Source organism: Coregonus lavaretus (genome assembly GCF_964263955.1).
Source record: "Coregonus lavaretus genome assembly, chromosome: 7".
Taxonomy (NCBI): domain Eukaryota; kingdom Metazoa; phylum Chordata; class Actinopteri; order Salmoniformes; family Salmonidae; genus Coregonus; species Coregonus lavaretus.
This window is the reverse complement of record NC_139994.1, coordinates 23,948,984-23,974,957: the sequence shown is the minus strand read 5'-3', so window position 1 is coordinate 23,974,957 and position 25,974 is coordinate 23,948,984. Positions and strand designations below refer to the sequence as shown.

Sequence of the window (25,974 nt, the reverse complement as noted above, 5' to 3'; positions counted from 1 at the left end):
CTCAGTCACCAGATCTCAACCCAATTGAACACTTATGGGATATTCTGGAGTGGTGCTTGAGACAGTGTTTTTCCACCACCATCAACAAAACGTACTGAAGGAGGGAACGAGGTATAACATACTATGGGGAGTCAACAGCCAATCATATTCACCTGAAAAACTGAAATCACACACAACGGGCCAATGGATGCCGAGCCCGCCCTCAGAAGCACCGCCTTCCTGACTATAATACCGGGGCTCGCATCCATTTCCTCAATTCAGTAACACTTTTCAGCGAGCCAAAATATGTTATACCTCGTTCCATCCTTCAGGGAACAGTAGTTATATTCATAACTGTATGTTCCATTCAGTCGGCCACTCTGTATAACATACTATAGGGACATACAATCACGCCCCAAACCGACTCACAGGGTACCAAACAATGAGGCCCACGGCAAAAAGGGGTTACAGAAGTCACCCTTTTCCCTAATACTTACCTGAGAAGCCTGAACTGTCAGAGTCCCATATAGGGAACCAGAACCTGCTGCAACTTGGCTATGCACACTGACACGCTGCCACTATGCGCAAGTCCATAGATCCCACGGTTCCAAGAACAATACTTACCTGCGAGCCTGAAATGTCAGAACTCATATAAGGAACCGCAAGTCCAAAACAACAGAACACCTGTCGTGACTTGATAAAGCGCACACAGGCGCTCCATAGCATTGACCAGAGTTGATGAACCACCGCCTATGACATGTAACTACACAATAATCCTGTATAGCCATTAAAATACCACTCAATGTCTCTCCCAGAGGATGCATACAAGACACAGATCCGCATCGATGATGAACCAGCCAACCTGGACATCCTGGACACAGCAGGACAGGTAACTTCCTCACAAATGGCTTCCATTGAAACGTCACGTCTCCACCTTCTTTGGCTGCATCTCATTCTCAATAGTCTAAAATGGCTTCCTCGCCTCCTCTCCTTAATCTACTGATCTGTAAACATAGGATAGGTGAAAGCAATATGAAAAAACACCTTGGAAGGACTGGGAATTTGCTTTCATCTGTCCAGTTCTTTCACATTAGTTCAGATAGAGCAATCGAGAAGAGGAGGGGAAACCCTCTCCCTCTATCCCAATGCTCACTTTCCTTTAAATCAATCCTTTCTGACTGTCTGTCCCTGTCTCTCAATTACATTCAATTCAATCATTCTTATTAGCATGATAACTTATCATTGATAAGTAATTATCTTACATTGCCAAAGCAAACCCAGAATAACATATTTCATTCTTTCATATCTCCCCTTCATCGTCATAACATCCAAGTCCTTATTCTTCTCAACTTCCTTTTAAGTAACGCTCACTCCATCTACTCCCTTTCTTTTTCCACAAACGTACATCATCTCTCACCCGCTCCCCGCAAGGTGTCTTTGCCTCTCTGACTCATCCATAGACACATGCATGGCTCACTTAGGATATTAGTCATTTTCTATAAATGGTCATGTACATGTTCTAAAATATATGCCCATGACTGGGTTTGTTCGTACCGTACCAACGTCAGGGAAGTGTCCACACACAGGGCATTGTGTTTAGAGAGCTATTGCTCGGAGTGACCTAGACAGTCCACTGTGTCAAGTGACCCTTAACTTCTTAGTAATCTAAATTCAAATATTTTTCAGTGGGTCTCCATGTTCTTCCTCTAGTAGCTTGTAGGACAGACAGAACGATGTATTGGTGATTGATTCTCTGGATGCTCTCAGGCATACAGACACACACACACACACACACTTTCGCTCACACTCATACCAGTACATGGATGTGTGTGTGTGTGGCATCTGGATATGTAATGTTATCTAAATATTTTGCTGTTATCCTTTCTGTATCAGTCCTTAATCACTCACTCTCCTTTTTCCTCTCTCCCTCTCCCTCTCACTCTCTCTCTCTCTCTCACTCTCACACACGCCCCTCTCCAGGCGGAGTTCACAGCCATGCGGGACCAGTACATGCGGGCAGGCGAGGGCTTCATCATCTCCTACTCCATCACAGATAGGCGGAGCTTACAGGAGGCGCGCCAGTTCAAGCAGCTCATTGACCGTGTGCGCCGCACCGCCAACACACCAGTGGTACTGGTGGGCAACAAGTCTGACCTGACCCATCTCCGACAGGTGAGAATTGTGGGAAAGAAGGAAGGAGGGAGGGGGAGAGGGACGCACATTGGTAGTCTTGGCACTAAAGTAGGTTTTGCCCACTATCTTGCGGCATTAAAATCTTACTGCTATTCAAAAGGCCAAACGTCACACATTTACTGGGAGATTTACAGATTGCCTGTCTGACTGGTATGGTATATGTATAGATTCCCCGGTAAATCTATAGATTTACTAAGGAGCCAGGGAATCTGTAGATTTACCAAGGAGACAGGGGATCTGTAGATTTACAAGGATACAGGATTTTTCAACATGGCATTTCCCTCCACTCCACTAGGTGTCAGTAGAGGAGGGAAAGGAGCTGGCCAGGGAGTTCCAGTGCCCCTTCTTCGAGACCTCCGCGGCATTTCGCTACTACATCGACGAGGTGTTCGCCGCCCTGGTCCGCCAGATTCGCCAGCGCGAGGCCGAGTCGGTCCGCGGCAGTGAGCGGAAGACCAGGAGAAGCCACTCATTTTGGAGCCGCATGCGCTGCACCTTCCACAAGAAACAGCACTCTGAGCACTGAGAGAGGGGCACTGTGGGATACGACAGTCCTCCAGTGGTACCCTTACAGCCCCAATTCCTCGTTCCAACTCCCACGAGGAGATCAATGACTCTTATCTGAGTTAGATTATGAGTGTTTGGAATGGGCAACTGAACTAACAATCGTTACTGAAGAGAATAGCCTCTTGTGCGCATTAGAGAAGGCAGGAACCGTGCTGATGTACCGTATGCTCATTGTGCAGAAAATTGGGTCTGGCTTTTAACAACAGTCGACGTTAGCATTTTAGTATCCAATGAAACCAATTGACTGTAGTGTTGTTGAATATTTTTTTTAATGCTGAGACAGCGTGGAGTTTGCCTGAAGTTACGACATTTCTCTTTGATGGAGAGCCAGAGATGAGACGTTTAGGTGTAACTATGTACCTCACAGGGAGGGAGGGAAGGGGTTGGAGGCCTGAAGAGATGGAGGCTTGAAGAGAGATAGAGATTATGGGGAATTGGGGAGGGAACGGGAAGGTCGAGCAAAGGCTGTGGGGCCCAAAGGAGCAGAATATTGAGAAGGTCATACAGTAGGTAAAGTGGCACAGGTATTGAGGAGTGAACTTAAAGTTTGATTTAAAGGTGGTTGGTTGGTAAATGCGAAGGGGTATGAGACGTGAGTTTGAAGATTAGAGGGAGAGTCCCAAAGGATGTGGAATATCTTGCCAGCCAAGGAAAAGGAAAGAGAAGGATGGAAATAATGAAAATATTGTAATATGGAAGATGATGAAAACAAGACGTTCTGATAGCATTCACTGTGCATTGAGGTCCCTCTCCATTTCAATTGAAAAGCCTTCATGGGTTATTGCTTAGTGTTTGTAAACTGACCAGCCTGTACTCAGGGTTGGTGCCATGTTGCAGTGGGAATACTTTGACAGTTGTGAACTGAGTTGCAGAGGATATTTAATACACAGGTGGTGTTGATGTTGACAAGACATTACTGTGCAGCATTGCCTAATATGGTCCACTGATCTATACTCGACCTGAATGGGCTGATAATTGGCATGGGAACGATGTTGATTCCATCCAAATTACATAAATCACTGGATTTTTTCTTTTTAGAATGGAATTTGATGGGCGTAGATGGCATTTTAATTTTGCTCTGCCTACAACAGGGTTGTCGTCATATAATGTTTCTAGTGTTTCAGTAAATAGAGACAATGCCAAGTACAGTACCTCTCCAGAGTGATTCACACTCCCTTATTACCCACTGACCTGTAGCACAATGGTTGTGCACTTATTATTTCAGCACTCCGTGGATCTGGTAGTGCCACATATGGGAGTATATTATGTGTTTTTTGTTTGTTTTATTCCTCTTGATCATGATTATTATTTTCCTTAATTTATTTTCTATTAACACACTCAAATAAAATGTACTGCCATTTTTTTCGAAATGTTGGTTGTGTGTGAGTTTTGTCTGGCCTCATTGTGTGTGTGAGTCGCCCCCCTGTAGCGGTATGAGGTTTCGCAGCAAATATAATCCACGGCAATGCGTTGCCTTGGCTTGAATATTGTTTTCGAATAACTACAATTGTTCGTTTTCATTTATGTTATCGCTTATTGTACAATAGCGTGCTCCACTGAAAATGACGAAACGACTAATGCCATGTACAATACAATCAATATCCTGTGCTGTGCACGAACTTCCTATCAGTTACGTAGCTAATGAATACTCTGTGAAAGGTATTTTGCCTTTTTGTCCCTCCACAGATTCCGTCCATGGTTAAAGGCGATGTGAAGTTGTCCGTGTTGTGAAGCTAACTCTTTAGCACTTTTAAGTAACAAAATCAATCAACATTTTACAAGCTGTTGGCAGACGTGTGGGGCACATTGTGGACATATTGAACTGTGTATATAGCATTGGGCCGCTCTTGCCAGAAGACTGTATAGAACGTTGTGGTTTGCTAGCTAACACAGCACAGGCCTAATCCACGGTTGCAAGTGAACGCAAGTGGTACCTCTGTCGTGAGAATGGACTCTTGGGTTCGATTCAGTGCGCAGAGCCAAGCCAAGGAGCGAGTTTTCAGGTACAGTCGCTAGCTAAAATGTCATATAAGAGTTGAGATTTCTCAGACAGTAATATGTAATGTCAACAAGTCAGAATCAGCTGGCAGGTTTCAAGTTAAATTCATTACAGCCAGATACAGTAACGTTAGCTAGGGAGTTTCGTCCGCTTAAAGCGAGCTAGCACGAACGTTAGCAGGCAATGCAAACTGAAATCCACATAAGCATACAAAACATGAATGTATAAGAGGACGAAAAAAATACAAATAACAAAAAATATGTTTATTAAAAGTCGATGTGGGTGACCTTTTGTACCATTCAGTTCTCGACTTTGGTAGGTTTTTGGCTGCTGTTGTCACTACCTGCTTGCCCGTTTTATTGGGTACTGCGCCACAGCTCATATTTGGTTTCGAATTTAAGGGGGCCTGAGGGGGTCTCATGCACAATGCTAATTTCCAGCCTTTCCCTATCAAGTGGCCATAGTCCCAAATACATTTGGTATTATACTGATGGCTAGCTACATGAAAGTACCAGTTGCCCTTGACATGAAAACACACATTGTGCCCAAGTTATTCATCACAAGATGCAAACAATGACTAAACTATATAGTAACATAGATATAATCAGTTTTTGACACACATTTGATTCATTTTCTGTGTTCACACAGGGCTGCACAGTACGCATGTACGTTGCTAGGCTACACTCTCCAGAAGGGTGGGGCAGGCATTGAGCGCCTGAAGATGGTGAAACAACTGGAAGCTCATATGAGCCTAACAAGGAAGTGTAAGTCAATGTTTGTAAGTCAATGCTGCACCTCTGTGTCTCACGATTATGGCTCAGGCTTACTCTCTGTACATCCATTGGTATTTCACTGTGCCTCAGTTCAGTTTCCTGGGTCTCACATCTCTCTCTCGCCAGTGATGCGTCTGGGGAACTCTGCAGAGGCTGTGGAGGCAGCGAAGCGTGCAATGCACCTCTCAGACAGCGTGCTGCGTCTCTGCCTGACCGTGGCCCACCTCAACAAGGCCATGTACTTCGCCTGTGACAACGTGCTGTGGGCCGGCAAAGCGGGCCTCCTGCCCAAGTTGGACCAGGACAAGTGGAGCCAGAGATCCTTCAGGTGACTGTTATAATTGGGAACCTTAAGCCCTAAAATACACCGTATTAGGAATCAGTATTTGAGTTGTCCATGGTAATCGGGAATCCTGTAGTGAACATTACTATTATTGGCAGTTGTTACCTACATTCTCTCTCCCTAGAGCTACGCTACATGACCAAAAGTATGTGGACACCTGCTCGTCGAACATCTCATTCCATGGGCATTAATATGGAGTTGGTCCCCCCTTTGCTGCTATAACATCATCCTCTCTTATGGGAAGGCTTTCCACTAGATGTTGGAACATTGCTGCGGGGACTTGCTTCCATTCAGCCACAAGAGCATTAGTGAGGTCGGGCACTGATGTTGGGCGATTAGGCCTGGCTCGCAGTCTGTGTTCCAATTCATCCCAAAGGCGTTCGATAGGGTTGAGGTCAGGGCTCTGTTCTTCCACACCGACCTCGACAAACCATTTCGGTATGGACCTCACTTTGTGCACGGGGGAATTGTCATGCTGAAACAGGAAAGGGCTTTTCTCAAACTGTTGCCACAAAGTTGGACGCACAAAATCGTCTAGAATGTCACTGTATGCCGTAGCATTAATATTTCCCTTCACTGGAACTAAGGGGCCTAGCCTGAACCATGAAAAACAGCGCCAGACCATTATTCCTCCTCCACCAAACTTTACAGTTGGCATTATGCATTGGGGCAGGTAGCGTTCTCCTGGCATCCACCAAACCCAGATGTGTCCGTCAGACTGTCAGATGGTGAAGCGTGATTCATCACTCCAGAGAAAACGTTTCCATTGCTCCAGAGTCCAATGGCGGCAAGCTTGGTGATCTTAGGCTTGTGTATGGCTGCTTGGCCATTGAAACCCATTTCATGAAGCTCCCAACGAACAGTTATTGTGCTGACGTTGCTTCCAGAGGCAGTTTATAACTCTGTAGTGAATATTGTAACCGAGGACAGATGATTTTTACGCGCTATGCACTTCAGCACTTGGCGGTCCCGTTTTCTGAGCTTGCATGGCCTACCACTTCGCGGCTGAGCCGTTGTTGCTCCTAGACGTTTTCCACTTCACAATAACAGCCCTTACAGTTGACCGGGGCAGCTCTAACAGGGCAGAAATTTGAAGAACTGACTTGTTGGAAAGGTGGCATCCTAAAAAAAAAAAAAAAAAAAAATGACGGCGCTCTTCAGTAAGGCCATTCTACTGCCAATGTTTGTCTATGGAGATTGCATGGCAGTGTGCTCGATTTTATACACCTGTCAGCAACGGGTGTGGCTGAAATAACCAAATCCACTAAACTGAAGGGGTGTCCTCATACTTTTGTATATACAGTGGGGGTGAAAAGTATTTAGTCAGCCACCAATTGTGCAAGTTCTCCCACTTAAAAAGATGAGAGAGGCCTGTAATTTTCATCATAGATACACGTCAACTATGACAGACAAATTGAGATTTTTTTTCTCCAGAAAATCACATTGTAGGATTTTTTATGAATTTATTTGCAAATTATGGTGGAAAATAAGTATTTGGTCACCTACAAACAAGCAAGATTTCTGGCTCTCACAGACCTGTAACTTCTTCTTTAAGAGGCTCCTCTGTCCTCCACTCGTTACCTGTATTAATGGCACCTGTTTGAACTTGTTATCAGTATAAAAGACACCTGTCCACAACCTCAAACTCCACTATGGCCAAGACCAAAGAGCTGTCAAAGGACACCAGAAACAAAATTGTAGACCTGCACCAGGCTGGGAAGACAATCTGCAATAGGTAAGCAGCTTGGTTTGAAGAAATCAACTGTGGGAGCAATTATTAGGAAATGGAAGACATACAAGACCACTGATAATCTCCCTCGATCTGGGGCTCCATGCAAGATCTCACCCCGTGGGGTCAAAATGATCACAAGAACGGTGAGCAAAAATCCCAGAACCACACGGGGGGGGGGCCTAGTGAATGACCTGCAGAGAGCTGGGACCAAAGAAACAAAGCCTACCATCAGTAACACACTACGCCACCAGGGACTCAAATCCTGCAGTGCCAGACGTGTCCCCCTGCTTAAGCCAGTACATGTCCAGGCCCGTCTGAAGTTTGCTAGAGTGCATTTGGATGATCCAGAAGAGGATTGGGAGAATGTCATATGGTCAGATGAAACCAAAATAGAACTTTTTGGTAAAAACTCAACTCGTCGTGTTTGGAGGACAAAGAATGCTGAGTTGCATCCAAAGAACACCATACCTACTGTGAAGCATGGGGGTGGAAACATCATGCTTTGGGGCTGTTTTTATGCAAAGGGACCAGGACGACTGATCCGTGTAAAGGAAAGAATGAATGGGGCCATGTATCGTGAGATTTTGAGTGAAAACCTCCTTCCATCAGCAAGGGCATTGAAGATGAAACGTGGCTGGGTCTTTCAGCATGACAATGATCCCAAACACACCGCCCGGGCAACGAAGGAGTGGCTTCGTAAAAAGCATTTCAAGGTCCTGGAGTGGCCTAGCCAGTCTCCAGATCTCAACCCCATAGAAAATCTTTGGAGGGAGTTGAAAGTCTGTGTTGCCCAGCGATAGCCCCAAAACATCACTGCTCTAGAGGAGATCTGCATGGAGGAATGGGCCAAAATACCAGCAACAGTGTGTGAAAACCTTGTGAAGACTTACAGAAAACGTTTGACCTGTGTCATTGCCAACAAAGGGTATATAACAAAGTATTGAGAAACTTTTGTTATTGACCAAATACTTATTTTCTACCATAATTTGCAAATAAAATCATAAAAAATCCTACAATGTGATTTTTTGGAATTTTTTTTCTCATTTTGTCTGTCATAGTTGACGTGTACCTATGACAGGCCTCATCTTTTTAAGTGGGAGAACTTGCACAATTGGTGGCTGACTGAATACTTTTTCCCCCCACTGTATAGTGTATTTTTTCGATCACTTTTATTCTCTAATTCCTCTAACTGTCCCTCTTTTCCCTCTGCCACTTTTTATTTTGTTTAATGTCTTCTACATCCTTTCTTCCGGTCTTGCACTAGCTTTACTCTCATATTTTACATGAATCTCCCTCTGTCTCACACGCTCTCACACATTTCTCTCTCTCTCTCTACAGGTACTACCTCTTTGCCCTCATCCTTAACCTAACCCGGGACGCCTACGAGATCCGCCTGCTTATGGAGCGTGAGGCCCGCTCCTCCCACGGGGGGTCAAATGCTACCTGGACTTTCCCTCCCTCCTCTCCATCCCCCGAGAACGGCGACCTCTCCCACCCCCACCCCTCTTCCTCCTCCTTCCCCGCGGCCATATTACCCCTTCTGTCCGAACGCCTCGGCAGACAGTTCCACCTGCTGGGGATGGTGCTGCGCAGCAACCCACCACTGCTGCTGGACCTGCTGAAGAACGCATGCGATGTGTTTATCCCGTTGGACCGGCTGGGCATCTACCCCACCGGCCAGGGCTTCGTGGGGGCCTGTGGCCTGGCCTCCTCGGTTCTCTCCATCCTCACCATCGTCCACCCCTGGCTCAAGCTCAAACCGTGAAGAAGCCAGAATTTTTGGTTGAACGTTCTAGCTCAAGTCAAACATTCCTCAAGCTCAAGCTTTAAAGGAGGCATTTTGGCAGAGTGTTTTAGATCCGCTAGTAGAAGTCTAGAAGTACTGTTGTGTCGAAGGATGCAGCATGACGGGTCCTGTACACTGTTTGCTTGGAACGTTTAGCGTTTTTATTTGGAATGCCAACATTTTGGGCAGATCATGCTCGGATAAAGGTTGGTGGACTGAAACAGTAGTATTTTGAATCAAAGAGAGAGAATTTGCAATTGAGCGGTGTATTGGAATTCCGTCTTTTGTATCCTGCTCATGCTCTAATATTTTCAAACACAGAATTCCCCAAAAGCCGTTTGGTTTGGTAGTTGAGAAGGACCTTCCCTATGCAAGTGTATTGAACCGGCACATTGAACATCGTTCAGTCCGAATGGTAGACCCATAGACATAGACGCATAAACACCCTAAAGTAAAATCCATAAAGCTTGTCAGTTGTGATTTACCCAGGCTTTAAAGGAAAACTCTACCAAAAACTGTCTTTTGGTATTTGTTTCATTTGTCCATTGTTGAGCAGTCACGTTTTCAAGATGTATAACTTTCTAAATACAGAAATACAGCCTGTATGATGCATGTTGCATCATGCAAAATGAATCATACCGGCTGTATTTCTGTATTTTGAAAGTTATACATCCTAACTTGATCACTGTCATTAAAAATATTTTGGTACTATATCAACAATGGACTAATAAAACAAATACCAAAAGATAGTTTTTGGGTGGAGTTTTCCTTTAAAGCCTGGGTAAATCACAACTGACAGGCTTTATGAAGTTATACATAGCAAAACGAAAGCCAGAATGTCGTTCAGTGAGTGTCTGAAAGGGATACTTCAGGATTTTGGCAATGATAGCCCTTTATCTACTTCCCCAGAGTCAGATGAACTCGTGGATTCCATTTTTATGAACTCTCAAGCTGTGGGGAGCACATGACAAATCCCCATCTGTGAACCAAGTATGGGGATGATTTATATGATCTTCTCAGATGATTGTGAGGAGCAGCTGTCTTGCATGTCTCAAGTCCAAACTTCTCTGTCAAAGGGGAGAGACCACGTCCACAAATACTACTAACTGTCCTCTTTCTTAACTTGCACTTAGTTTATAACCTTAATCAGCATTTGAAATGGATCCTGGTCTCTATTAGGAAAGTGCTTCCACATCCCTATACATACTGTTTCTGTCCTGTTAGCATTGAAAATGATACCATTGGAGAAGATGATCTGTACCTACAGCATTGGTTTGGGAGATAGGCCTATTGTCCAATGTTATCCCTGATGAACGCCGTATAGATAGATATGTGGAACATCTTCCTCAGTTAATTAAAGTCATAACATAAAAAAGCTTTATTTCTATGAAGAGGTGCAATAAAATATTTTCTCATTCAGCCAACCCGGGCATCTAATGATTCTGTCCATTTAACTATATAATTTGTTGAATTCACCCAACAGCTAATTATTTAGTCTACTTGTAAGTACATTTGTTAAGGTACTTATAGGTCAATTTGTATAATCAATTACATCATTATTATGTATTAATGCCATGCCATTTAAAGCCACTGAACCAGATACGAGTTAAACTATATTAGAAATGTAAGTGTATTCAGCTGCAATGACACAGCAGTGGGATAAAGCCATGCTAACTTTCAAATGGCTAATTTAAAACATTTGACTTTCTCCTTTATATACACTGTTACAGTGCAACAAGAGCACTATGCTAGGAGTCAAAGTGTGCCATTTGGTCTCTGGCTGGCTAGCAAAACAATTTCTTACTCGTTCTCCTTGACAGGCTAATTGTGGACATGATTTCTGGTATAATCTCCTCCACTACTTTTGAGTCCTGAGTCACACTGTAGAGGTGTAACTGTTGATGATTCTGTATAATAATGTATGGTTTTGTAAATAATCCAGTAAATAATATTTGTCATGTTTTGATGAGAATCGGAGTGGTTTGTTAACCATTTTCCTCAGTGAGGGAGGACATTTTTATAGCCATGTAAAGATCTTTGAAATCTTGTCTTGATGCTAATGTACCACCAGTGCTGAAGCTTGGCTGCTGTGTGGAGAAAAGTTTTCACAAAATAAAATAAATTCCTTTGATTTAAGCTTTGTTGGCTGTATCTGTATTGTGTAAGTGTCGAGGGTTATTCCAGTGCTGTTAACTGCTATGACTCAAGCAGTTTTACATTTCAGACTTTAGTAATTTAACAGATGATGTTATCCACAGCAATTTAGACTGAACAAAAATATAAACGCGACATGTAAAGATCCCAGAAATGTTCCATACGCACAAAAAGCTTATTTCTCTCAAATTTGGTGGACAAATTTGTCTACATCCCTGTTAGTGAGCATTTCTCCTTTGCCAAGATAATCCATCCACCTGACAGGTGTGGCATATCAAGAAGCTGATTAAACAGCATGATCATTACACAGGTGCACCTTGTGCTGGGGACAATAAAAGGCCATTCTAAAATGTGCAGTTTTGTCACACAATGCCACAGATGTCTCAGGTTTTGAGGGAGCGTGCAATTCACATGCTGACTGCAGGAATGTCCACCAGAGCTGTTGCCAGATAATTGAATGTTATTTCTCTACCAAAAGCCCTCCAACGTTGTTTTAGAGAATTTGGTAGTACGCCCAACCGGCCTCACAACCGCAGACCACGTGTATGGCCCCATGTTGTAAGGATCTGTACACAATTCCTGGAAGCTGAAAATGTCCCAGTTCTTCCTGCATACTCACCAGACATGTCACTCATTGAGCATGTTTGGAATGCTCTGGATCAACGTGTACAACCGCGTGTTCCAGTTCCCGCCAATATCCGGCAACTTCGCACAACCTTTGAAGAGTGGGACAACATTCCACAGGCCACAATCAACAGCCTGATCAACTCTATGCGAAAGAGCTGTGTCTCGCTGCATGAGGCAAATGGTGGTCACATGAGATACTGACTGGTTTTCTGATCCACACCCTTACTTTTTTTTAAAGGTATCTGTGACCAACAGATGCATATCTGTATTCCCAGCAGGGACGGCCTGTTCAATAGGGCGATATGGGCGACGCACTGCCAAACGGGAAAAGGAAGGGATTTTTTTTCTAATCAATTATATCACGGCAACAGTAGTTATCAGTGTTGTAATCTATACGTCTGATCTGCCACAGTGCCACACTGCCACTAAATGTCGAATCAGGCTAAAGTCGTGCTTCAAATGGCTCCACCCCCTTTTGGGGCGATTTCAGTCAGATTGAAAATCGCCCAGAACTTCTGTCATAGACTCCCATGTAAAATCTATTTTTTTCAAATTTCAGAGCCTTCAATACAATCTCAATGGGTGTCTGTGGGCTTGCACTTACGCGCTTTCGTCACATGAATGTAACTAAGAAAAGAGAGGGTAGCAGCGTCAATCAATTCACTACTACTATCAACATGGCTAGGCTTCAGTGCAACTCGGTTGTGTCTTTGAAAGAATTTCCTTTTTGTCGGCGAACAAATGAAGATAAATTGGCAACGAAACAATTAGGACCTCCCAGACCAAATTTAATAATTCAACAGGTTTCTACTAAAGGGGGGAAGTCCTACACCCGAGGATTTTCCAAAAATTGGTATGAACGAAAAACCTGGCTAGCAGGCTGCGATGTAGCTAATGCAGTTTTCTGCTACCCCTGCTTACTCATTCACCCTGAAGGCGGCACGGCAGACAGCACCGCTTGGACAGCGACTGGTGTAACCGACATGCACCATCTTTCAGAAAAGATTAAGAAACATGAGCTGTCAAAGACCCACATGGATAGCTGTTTGAGAATTTCTGCTTTGGGGAGAGTGAATATTGCCACTCAACTGGATGAGGGATACAGGCTAGCTGTCCGCCGCCACAACGATGAGGTTAGCAAGAACCGCCATATCCTCAGCCGGCTAATCCAGTGTGTGAAGTTTTGCGGCGTGTTTGAGTTAACTTTGCGAGGCAAAGATGAAACTGAGGGCTCCACCAACCCTGGTATTTTTCTTGGACTTGTCAACTTTGTGGCACAATTAGATGAGGTGTTTGATGACCATCTTAAAAATGCTAAAGTTTTCAAGGGCACATCAAAGACCATTCAAAACGAGCTACTGGAGTGTATGCTAGCGGTCACGAGGGAACATATTGTGGAGGAGGTGAAGTCTGCGAACTTCGTAGCTATCCAAGCTGACGAGACCACGGACGTTTCTACACAGACACAGTTGGTGCTTGTGCTGAGGTACATAGATAGCAAGCACAAAGTGCAGGAGCGATTTTTTGAGTTCCTTCCCATCTCGGAATCAACCTCAGTCTCAATCGCCAGTGTACTTTTGGAGAGACTGAACGGTCTTTTTGCCGATGACGAGAAAGTCAAACTCATTGCGCAAGCTTACGATGGAGCCAGTGTGATGAGGGGAGAGAAGGCTGGTGTGCAGAAAAAGGTGCGTGAGCATTTCAAGAATGCCCATTACGTGCATTGCTATGCGCATCAGCTGAATTTGATCATGCAGCAAGCTACTTCTCGCATCAAAAAAGTGAACATTTTCTTTTCCGATCTGAGCGGGATTACAACTTTTTTTTCCCGGTCACCCAAACGCACCAGCATTCTTGACCAGACTGTTGCACGAAGACTGCCCAGACCTTCATCCACACGGTGGAACTTCAACAGCAGAGTCGTGAACACTGTCTACGAGAATCGAGACGACCTAATAGAATGTTTTGAAGCCATCCGGACGGGTTCATTGGGTTCATTTGACCAGGGCACAGTGAGAGAGGCATCTGGCTACGTGAGGATGCTGCATGATGAAGATTTTATTTTTTTCCTGCGGCTTTTTCACAAAATCATGCCCCACGTCGACATTCTGTACCAGAAGCTACAGAAGAAGGACATCGATGCTGTCTTTATCAAAAGTGCCCTCGACAGCTTCACAAGCAGTGTGCAGGCCATAAGGTAAGATTAAACAATATCATTCGATCTTTCTCAAAGCAGAGCTTTATTTGAAAATGTATGCATGAAAGGAGACTGCATTTGTGTTTGAAATTACATTATTCTCATTATATATGGCCAGTGGTGTAATCTATTTTATTTTATATACTATGTGTACTGTGCAGTGGTGCTCATAAGTGTATGAACACATTCTAAAGTTGACTAAAAAGAGGAATAAAAAAATAAAAAAATAATCTTTTGGAAATTTATCTTAATGACTTAATTAAAAAAGTTGGAAAATCCAACCTTTATGGACACCAATTTTCTTTTCTTTTTTATTCCTCTTTTTAGTCAACTTTAGCATGGGATCATAAGCTTATGAGCACCACTGTATACTGTGCTGAACATCCAGGCTATGTGAGACACAAAGGCTAACTTAAACACTAAAGACTTTATGCATCCCTGCCCATTTTAAGTGGAACTGAAGTATTTGTACTATACATCATGGATACATTGCATATACCTGTGCATCACATAGACAACAATACTGTACAAAGCCAACAAACACATTGGTCTGTTTGCCTTCAGGGACTCCTCTCAACAGCAGCTGCAAGAAGCAACAGGAGCCAAAAGACCCAGAACAGCTTTGAGAGAAGAGGAGAAGCAGAGGCTGTCTGAAGAGGTCTGCAACACCATCCTGGATCACATCAAAGAAAGGTTCTCTTTCTCTGGCCACCTTGTGAGTGCTACCTTACTGCAAGCAGACATGTTTGAAAGGTACTGCCATTCATTTCCTGATGAGGCTCTGAATGCCACTGTGAATGCATACCCCATGCTGAGCAAGGCAAAGCTCAAGACAGAACTATCTCTGATCTATGAGAATCCTGAATTCAAGGGAGGCTGTGGTGCACTGGCACTGTACCAGGTTCTCATGAGCTACAACCTCCAGGAGACGTTCTCTGAGACTGTGACTCTGTTGAACATCCTCATAACTACTCCCATGACAACAGCTGAAGCTGAGAGATGTTTCTCAACTTTGACACGAGTTAAGACATTCCTGCGAAATTCAATGGGCCAGGAACGTCTGCATGCACTGGCCATGCTTTCCATGGAGAGGGAACTAGTCCTCAGCATGCCTGATTTCAATGAGAAAGTCATTGAACGCTTTGCTGTATTGAAACAGAGAAGAGAACAGTTTCAGTACAAGTAATGTAGCCTCTCTCTCTCTTTGTCCCTCCCTCCCTGTCTCTTTAACACACACACGCCCAAATCAGTTCACAGTTGATGTTGTTTAAAATAGTTATTTTTCATTTAAAAAAAAGTAAAACAAAAAAAAATATCTGTTCATGTTCATTTTTACAAATCTATACAATTGGCCAGAATATGGTTGTTCATATTTACAAATCTATACAATTGGCCAGAATATGGTTGTTCATTTTTACAAAGCCATACAGATAGCTGTGTTTACCTTTTCTAGAAATTACTTTCAAATTCTGTTTTCAAGCAAAATGTCTATCACTGTTCATTTTCACAAATCTATACAAGAGGGCAGAATATGGAAGTCTATAAAAATGTCTTATTACCAATAACTTGCATCAATGTTTTCAGTAGCCTCTATCAAAAGCTCCTGCTTGCTTGTTGTGAATTATGCTCAGGTGCACATATTTCCAATTCAACCATGAGGCAAAAAATGTGGTAAAAGCTCTTGTTGATCCTGCAATCTGAACAAATACCAAGATGCTGTATTTTCAGCTGATATTTCATTTGTTTATGGAAATGCATATTGTTTATGCAGTGTTGAGGAATGTGAAAGAACACCCTTGATTATTTTTACTGTGATAACTTATTTTGATTTTGTAAGCCAACACTTTTGAGATCAGTCAATAAATGCTTCTGGTATTGACTTATATGCTGCCCCTGTCTTCATGTTGTTGCTGGACATATCTTTTAAAAAATGTGTGTAGGTCACCTAAATCATCAGAAAAATTGCCCCCCCTGAGAATTTTTTCAGGAGCCGCCACTGATTCCCAGTCATGTTAAATCCATAGATTAGGGCATAATGAATTTATTTCAATTGACTGATTTCCTTATATGAACTGTGACTTTGTAAAATCTTTCAAATTGTTGCATGTTGCGTTTATATTTTTGTTCAGTATATAATCAGTGAGGACTTTGTATTGAGCCCTGGGGGACACCAGTAGTGAGACCATCCTTCAGCTTACTGATCTTCAGTAAAAGGAAACGAAAACAACATGTTGGATGTTAACCAAGGATTCAAATATCAACTGTCCAGTTATTTCACCTGTCTTGTTAATTTTCACATCAGTGCAGATTAAGTAATATAGATGAAAGGACGCCATTTTATATTATTGACCTGCCCATAATGGTAGACTGAGCGTGTTTGAGGTGTGTGTGAAGGCCATTCTTTAGCCCTATTCAGAGGGGATACATTTTACAGCGGCATCCGTAATTTTAGTCCCGCCCGAATCTACCATGTCAGTCATTTTTACCTGGCAGGAAGGTTATTATCCCAGCCCTAAAAACCTACTGTTTTTCGGCAAACTCTAAGGTCCTCTGATAATACTTATCCCGTGCGAATCGGCATCCCTGTGTTTTGAGGGATATTACAGAGTTTAACAGCTGCTGCACCCAGTTTGGGTAAGAACATGGGAACAAATTGATGCTTAAAATAAAGTGCTATGCACATAGCCTACAGATGAATGATCTGTTATGTCACATATCAACTTTCCTAGTGCCATACTTCTCTTTTAAAAGATGAAGTTAACGATATTGTGCCAATGAATTGATAAATTGCCAAATACGTCAGGTAATTAAATGTCTGCATAGGTTACAGTTAATGGTTCTTATTGATATGCATTATTAGGCCAATATTAGGTTATCCCTAGACATTTGAAATATCTTCACCCCTAGAAGAGCCTCCAGGCTTCCATCATAACGTTCAATTGTGAATGAGGAAAACAAATAATTACAGGGGCAGTTTGGTCTAACTAATCCCGTCCGAATAGTCCACTGGAAAAACGGACATGCTTGGGTAATAATTACATAACTGACGTTCTATAGTAATACTAGTCCCATGCGAATAGGGCTTAAATGAGAGGCCCTCATCTGATACAGCAGTCTGAAAATGTTATCCCTGTAACCTTGAATGGAACATGTTGTGACTGGCCCCTCAGTGATATATTGAGGAGGGTTCTATGTAGAGTACTGAATCATTTTATGTTATGTTATGCTCTAGACCAGGACTTCCCAAACTCGGTCCTGTGGTGGACCATTTACCCTCTGAATGGCACACATACACAATCCATGTCTCAAGGCTTACAAATCCTTCTTTATCCTGTCTCCACCCCTTCGTTGACACTGATCGAAGTGGATTTAACAGGTGATATCAATAAGGGATCATAGCCTTCACCTGGATTCACCTGGTCAGTCTATGTCATGGAAAGAGCAGGTGTTCCTTATGTTTGGGACACACAGTGTTTACCCTACTGAAAACGTCTACTTCATGCAGTCCCTCTTATCAACACAAGAGGACGGCCTTGTTCAGTTAATGCATGAAGGACAAATTACACAATTGGTGATTGTACACTGTTGCATTTCTACTGTTATTTCAAATTTTTTGAAAATTAGATAAGGAATGTCAAGAATGGCGTGACATCCAACTCATCAGAATAGTATGCTGTCATAGTCCAAGCAATTACTACGAGCAATGTTGGGTTTAATGAATAGCATATCAATGCGAGCGTGCACGGCGCATGCATGTGTAGGTGCATGCATGTGGGAGAGTGTGTGTGAGTTTTGCCCAGGAATTCTCAGACAATAGGTGAAAGGTAACTGTCAATATATGGTGATAAGCGCTGCATTGGCCTGTATTTAACCTACCAGTAGCCCAGTAGACAAGAGGTCAGTGATGTCTGTAGATAACAGGTTAAAGGTCATATATATTAATTATGTAACTATTGGCCTATCTGTGTGCCATAAATAGGGCTGAAGATCTTTTTGTGAAATCCCTATCAGTATACTATATACAGTGTTGACTGCATAATCAATCATTTATTTTGATTTCAATGAACATATTTTTTAAATGTATTTTTATTTCGATATTGGGGTGAAATAAGTCTAAGGTAAAGCTTATAGGGTAAGTACAAGTTGAAACAGGGCTGTATGTAGTAACAAGTAGTCACAAATTGTGTTGAATTATTTGAAGCAAGTACCAGAAATATTCCATTATTATCCACATCATGTTTGCGTAAATATAATATCCATTATAATCCAGTATATTATAAAGTAGCAGCTGAAACAGTGTTACTACTTCTATGTTATGATGCCAATGTGGATTAGGTTATTGAGGTTGGGTTTTTGGGGGGGTTGACTGAAGTGATCATGACAGTCGTTTACCTGCATTATCCTAAAGTTCTTTGAAAGAGTTAGCAGGTACAGTGAATGGCAGGTATTTACCCAAGGTCAAATAGAATGCATTGCTGAGTACTGTATGCACCTTTGTGATGATTACTGAGTGTCTGTGTACTTTACTGTGTGTGAGTGTGTGTGAGTGTGTGTGCATGTGTGTTCTGTCACGTGTGTACAGTTTGTACAAACTTTTGATGTTAAAACTGAATGCCTTGACAACATAAAGGAAGGAACCAAACAGTGAATAATTCTGTGTGTCTTTGGTCACATGTTAGCAGAGCGTTTATGTATAAATTAATGTTTAGTGTGTTTGGACGCAGACCTTGAACACCCTGCAACCATGAGAGTAGTTCATGTTTTTGTATGGCTATAATGTAAAGTATATAAAAATGTGTGTGATGTTCTGCGGGGACCTTGGACAACATAAGGACAGATGATGGCTGGCTAAATGGTTTTGTGTTTACCTTTTTGTGGTTTTGTGCACGTGCCTGTGGTTCGGTGCATTATGTGTGTGTGGGGGGGTCTGATTTTAGTCATGTCTATGTCTGTGATTGTATGCATGTGCGTGATACGCATGTATGTGTAGCTACCAACGAGCATCTGTTGTGTTTTGCATGTGATCATGTATGAGAGTTTGTAATTATGTGAATCATAGTATAGGTGATATACAGTAGATGGAGATCCTGCTTCTATTTCTATGAAGTGCTAATTTTCTCTCATTTGTACATGCAGTGGCTGTGTGTGTGTGTGTGTGTGTGTGTGTGTGTGTGTGTGTGTGTCATTCCCCCTTCTGTTCTCTTACTTGTTTACATCAGTCGGAATCAGCAGCTGTTGATTCTTTCTCTCGCCCCCTCTCTCTCTCTTTCTCTACTCCTGGTGCATGTGTTACACTCTCAAGTGGAGTGCTGACAACAGGACGGAGGGGGTACTATGCAATTAAGAACACTCAACACTGTTTACAGTATGTAGCCGGAAACCATTTACTTTGTACTTTGTACCTTCTCTCCTCCCCCCCCCCGCTCTCTCTCCCTACTCAATTAAATTCAATGGGCTGTCACGATCGTCGGGTACAGAGGACCAAGGCGCAGCGTGAAAAGTGAACATATTTATTAAAGAATGACAATAACACGAACAAAACAACAAACGATAACGTGACGTCCTCGGTCTAACACAAACCACACTGGAACAAGATCCCACAACCACTGTGGGAAAACAGGCTGTCTAAATATGGTTCCCAATCAGAGACAACCAGCAACAGCTGACACTCGTTGCCTCTGATTGAGAACCATTCTGGCCAACATAGAAATACAACAACTAGAAACGAAAAACTAATGAAAACTCACACCCTGGCTCAACATACTAGAGTCCCCAGAGCCAGGGCGTGACATGGGCTTTATTGGCATGGGAAACATGTTTACATTGCCAAAGCAAGTGAAATAGATAATAAACAAAAGTGAATAAACAATACAAAATTAACAGTAAACATTACACATATTATGGCTATGTACTGTGTTATGATTAGGTGCACATAGTTAAAGTACAAAATGGAAAATAAATAAACATAAATATGGGTTGTATTTACAATTGTGTTTGTTCTTCACTGGTTGCCCTTTACTTGTGGCAACAGGTCACAAATCTTGCTTCTGTGATGGCACACTGTGGTATTTCACCCAATAGATATATTTGAGTTTATCAAAATGGGATTTGTTTTGGAATTCTTTGTGGGTCTGTGTAATCTGAGTCTCTCTCTCTCTCTCAAGTGCTAATCAGATGGCAGCCCTATTGTGTGTTCATGGATTCACTTTACGGAGAAATGCAATAGCCCACTGTTTGCAAGCGGCACCATGAAGACCAAGGAGCTCTCCAAACAGGTCAGGGACAAAGTTGTGGAGAAGTACAGATCAGGGTTGGGTCATAAAAACATATCTGAAACTTTGAACATCCCACGGAGCACCATTAAATTCGTTATTAAAAAATTGAAAGAATATGGCACCACAACAAACCTGCCAAGAGAGGGCTGCCCACCAAAACTCACGGACCAGGCATGGAGGGCATTCATCAGAGAGGCAACAAAGAGACCAAAGATAACCCTGAAGGAGCTGCAAAGCTCCACAGCGGAGATTGGAGTATCTGTCCATAGGACCACTTTAAGCCGTACACTCGACAGAGCTGGGCTTTACGGAAGAGTGGCCAGAAAAAAGCCAATGCTTAAAGAAAAAAATAAGCAAACACGTTTGGTGTTCACCAAAAGGCATGTGGGAGACTCCCCAAACATATGGAAGAAGGTACTCTGGTCAGATGAGACTAAAATTGAGCTTTCTGGCCATCAAGGAAAACACTATGTCTGGCACAAACCCAACACCTCTCATCACCCGGAGAACACCATCCCCACAGTGAAGCATGGTGGTGGCAGCATCATGCTCTGGGGATGTTTTTCATCGGCAGGGACTGGGAAACTGGACAGAATTGAAGGAATGATGGATGGCGCTAAACACAGGGAAATTCTTGAGGGAAACCTGTTTCAGTCTTCCAGAGATTTGAGACTGGGACGGAGGTTCACCTTCCAGCAGGACAATGACCCTAAGCATACTGCTAAAGCAACACTCGAGTGGTTTAAGGGGAAACATTTAAATGTCTTGGAATGGCCTAGTCAAAGCCCAGACCTCAATCCAATTGAGAATCTGTGGTATGACTTAAAGATTGCTGTACACCAGCAGAACCCATCCAATTTGAAGGAACTGGAGCAGTTTTGCATTGAAGAATGGGCAAAAATCCCAGTGGCTAGATGTGCCAAGCTTATAGAGACATACCCCAAGAGACTTGCAGCTGTAATTGCTGCAAAAGGTGGCTCTACAAAGTATTGACTTTGGGGGGGGGGGGGGGGGGGGTGAATAGTTATGCACGCTCAAGTTTTCTGTATTTTTTTTGGCTTATGTCTTGTTTGTTTCACAAGAAAAAATATTTTGCATCTTCAAAGTGGTAGGCATGTTGTGTAAATCAAATGATACAACCCCCCCCCAAAAATCAATTTTAATTCCAGGTTGTAAGGCAACAAAATAGGAGAAATGCCAAGGGGGGTGAATACTTTCGCAAGCCACTGTACCTCTTAAGGAGATGATCGTGGACTACAGGAAAAGGAGGGCCGAACACGCCCCATTCACATCGACGGGGCTGTAGTGGAGTTTCAAGTTCCTTGGTGTCCACATCACCAACAAACTATCATGGTCCAAACACACCAAGAAAGTAGTGAAGAGGGCATGACAATGTCTTTTCCCCCTCAGGAGACTGAAAAGATTTGGCATGGGTCCCCAGATCCTCAAAAAGTTATACAACTGCACCATTGAGAGCATCCTGACCGGTTGCATCACCGTCTGGTATGGCAACTGCTCGGCATCCGACCATAAGGCGCTACAGAGGGTACTGCGTACAGCTCAGTACATCACTGGGGCCAAGCTTCCTGCATTCCAGGACCTCTATACCAGGCGGCGTCAGAGGAAGGCCCAATAAATTGTCAAAGACTCCAGTCACCCAAGTCATAGACTGTTCTCTCTGCTACCACGTGGCAAGCGGTAAGCGCCAAGTCTACGTCCAAAAGGCTCCTTAACAGCTTCTACCCCCAAGCAATAAGACTGCTGAACAATTAATAAAATGGCCACCCTGACTATTTACATTGACCCCCCCCCCCCTTTTTTTTATATACTGCTGCTACTCGCTGTTTATTATCTATGCATAGTGACTTTACCCCTACCTACAGTTGAAGTCGGGCGTGTACATACACTTAGGTTGGAGTCATTAAAACTCGTTTTTCAACCACTCCACAAATTTCTTGTTAACAAACTATAATTTCTACTTTGTGCATGACACAAGTAATTTTTCCAACAATTGTTTACAGACAGATTATTTCACTTATAATTCACTGTATCACAATTCCAGTTGGTCAGAAGTTCACATACACTAAGTTGACTGTGCCTTTAAACAGCTTGGAAAATTCCAGAAAATAATGTCATGGCTTTAGAAGCTTCTGATAGTCTAATTGACATAATTTGAGTCAGTTGGAGGTGTACCTGTGGATGTATTTCAATGCCTACCTTCAAACTCAGTGCCTCTTTGCTTGACATCATGGGAAAATCAGCCAAGACCTCAGAAAAGAAATTGTAGACCTTCACAAGTCTGGTTCATCCTTGGGAGCAATTTCCAAACGCCTGAAGGTACCACGTTCATCTGTACAGTTGTGGTCAAAAGTTTTGAGAATGACACAAGTATTGCTGCTTCAGTGTTTTTAGATATTTTTGTCAGATGTTACAATGGTATACTGAAGTATAATTACAAGCATTCCATAAGTGTCAAAGGCTTTTATTGACAATTACATAAAGTTTATGCAAATAGTCAATATTTGCAGTGTTGACCCTTCTTTTTCAAGACCTCTGCAATCCGCCCTGGCATGCTGTCAATTAACTTCTGGGCCACATCCTGACTGATGGCAGCCCATTTTTGCATAATCAATGCTTGGAGTTTGTCAGAATTTGTTGGTTTTTGTTTGTCCACCCGCCTCTTGAGGATCGACCACAAGTTCTCAATGGGTTTAAGGTCTGGGGGGTTTCCTGGCCATGGACCCAACATTTCGATATTTTGTTCCCCGAGCCACGTAGTTATCACTTTTGCCTTATGGCAAGGTGCTCCATCATGCTGGAAAAGGCATTGTTCATCACCAAACTGTTCTTGGATGGTTGGGAGAAGTTGCTCTCGGAGGATGTGTTGGTACCATTCTTTATTCATGGCTGTGTTCTTAGGCAAAATTGTGAGTGAGCCCACTCCCTTGTCTGAGAAGCAACCCCATACATGAATGGTCTCAGGATGCTTTACTGTTGGCATGACACAGGACTGATTGTAGCGCTCACCTTGTCTTCTCCGGACAAGGTGTTTTCCGGATGCCCCAAACAATCGGAAAGGGGATTCATCAGAGAAAATGACTTTACCCCAGTCCTCAGCAGTCCAATCCCTGTACCTTTTGCAGAATATCAGTCTGTCCCTGATGTTTTTCCTGGAGAGAAGTGGCTTCCTCACTGCCCTTCTTGACACCAGGCCATCCTCCAAAAGTCTTCACCTCACTGTGCATGCAGATGCATTCACACCTGCCTGCTGCCATTCCTGAGCAAGCTCTGCACTGGTGGTGCCCCAATCCCACAGCTGAATCAACTTTGGGAGACGGTCCTGGCGCTTGCTGGACTTTCTTGGGCGCCCTGAAGCCTTCTTCACAACAATTGAACCTCTCTCCTTGAAGTTCTTGATGATCCGATAAATGGTTGATTTAGGTGAAATCTTACTAGCAGCAATATCCTTGCCTGTGAAGCCCTTTGTGTGCAAAGCAATGATGACGGCACATGTTTCCTTGCAGGTTAACAGAGGAATAACAATGATGTTAAGCACCACCCTCCTTCCAGTCTGTTATTCTAACTCAATCAGCATGACAGAGTGATCTCCAGCCTTGTCCTCGTCAACACTCTCACCTGTGTTAACGAGAGAATCACTGACATGATGTCAGCTGGTCCTTTTGTGGCAGAGCTGAAATGCAGTTGAAATGTTTTTTGGGGATTAAGTTCATTTTCATGGCAAAGAGGGACTTTGCAATTCATTGCAATTCATCTGATCCCTCTTCATAACATTCTGGAGTATATGCAAATTGCCATCATAAAAACTGAGGCAGAAGACTTTGTGAAAATTTATATTTGTGTCATTCTCAAAACCTTTGACCACAACTGTACAAACAATAGTACGCAAGTAGAAACACCATGGGACCATGCAGCTGTCATACCACTCAGGAAGGAGACGCGTCTGTCTCCTAGAGATTAACGTACTTTGGTGCGAAAAGTGCAAATCAGTCCCAGAACAACAGCAAAGGACCTTGTGAAGATGCTGGAGGAAACAGGTACAAAAGTATCTATATCCACAGTAAAACGAGTCCTATATCGACATAACCTGAATGGCCGCTCAGCAAGGAATAAGCCACTGCTCCAAAACCGCCATAAAAAAAGCCAGACTATGGTTAGCAACTGCACATAGGGAAAAAGATCGTACTTTTTGGAGAAATTTCCTCTTTTCTGATGAAACAAAAATAGAGCTGTTTGGCCATAATGATCATCGTTATGTTTGTAGGAAAAAGGGGGATGCTTGCAAGCCGAAGAACACCATCCCAACCGTGAAGCACGGGGGTGGCAGCATCATGCTGTGGGGGAGCTTTGCTGCAGGAGGGACTGGTGCACTTCACAAAATAGATGGCATCACGAGGAAGGAAAATTATGTGGATATATTGAAGCAACATCTCAAGACATCAGTCAGAAGGTTAAAGCTTGGTCGCAAATGGGTCTTCCAAATGGACAATGACACCAAGCATACTTCCAAAATTGTGGCAAAATGGCTTAAGGACAACAAAGTCAAGGTATTGGAGTGGCCATCACAAATCCCTGACCTCAAACCTATAGAAAATGTGTGGGCAGAACTGAAAAAGCGTGTGCGAGCAAGGAGGCCTACAAACCTTACTCAGTTACACGAGCTCTGTCAGGAGGAATGGGCCAAAATTCACCCAACTTATTGTGGGAAGCTTGTGGAAGGCTACCCGAAATGTTTGACCCAAGTTAAACAATTTAAAGGCAATGCTACCAAATACTAATTGAGTGTATGTAAACATCTGACCCACTGGGAATGTGATGAAATAGATAAAAGTTGAAATAAATGATTCTCTCTACTATTACTCTGACATTTCACATTCTTAAAATAAAGTGGTGATCCTAACTGACCTAAAACAGGGAATTTTTGCTAGGATTAAATGTCAGGAATTGTGAAAAACTGAGTTTAAATGTATTTGGCTAAGGTGTATATAAACTTCCGACTTCAACTGTACATGTACAAATTACCTTGACTAACCTGTACCCCCGCACATTGACTTTGTACCAGTACCCCCTGTATATAGCCTCGTTATTGTTATTTTATTGTGTTACTTTTTATTAAATGTTTTACTTTAGTTCATTTAGTAAATATTTTCTTAACTGCATTGTTGGTCAAGGGCTTGTAAGTATGCATTTCACGGTAAGGTGTTGTATTCAGCGCATTTGACAAATAAAATAAAAATATGATTTGATTTGAAGTGTTCAAGTGAGTTCCCATGCCTTTGCATCCCTCAAGTGTGCATTCGCATCCACGTGCCATGATGGTGTGTGTTTATC

General features: G+C 42.9%; 2 protein-coding genes across 2 annotated transcripts in view; both read left to right on the top strand.

The window, feature by feature from the left end:
* The window catches only part of LOC311132667 (GTP-binding protein Rit1-like), a 7,956-nt gene extending 3,850 nt beyond the window's left edge, over window positions 1–4,106 (top strand). Inside the window, exons 4-6 of the mRNA XM_084165935.1 lie at window positions 795–868; window positions 1,960–2,151; window positions 2,468–4,106. Of these exons, the coding sequence (XP_084022061.1) occupies window positions 795–868; window positions 1,960–2,151; window positions 2,468–2,698 (497 nt within the window). The 3' untranslated portion in view covers window positions 2,699–4,106. The remainder of the gene's footprint in view (window positions 1–794; window positions 869–1,959; window positions 2,152–2,467) is intronic.
* A 311-nt stretch (window positions 4,107–4,417) lies between these two features.
* On the top strand, window positions 4,418–11,508 carry LOC311132908 (peroxisomal membrane protein 11B-like). Its single transcript, XM_084166283.1, has 5 exons — window positions 4,418–4,742; window positions 5,387–5,502; window positions 5,638–5,839; window positions 8,925–9,823; window positions 10,149–11,508. Exons 1-4 carry the CDS (start codon window positions 4,687–4,689, stop codon window positions 9,349–9,351), a joined length of 801 nt encoding a protein of 266 aa, XP_084022409.1. The 5' UTR covers window positions 4,418–4,686; the 3' UTR covers window positions 9,352–9,823; window positions 10,149–11,508.
* Window positions 11,509–25,974: the final 14,466 nt, after the last annotated feature.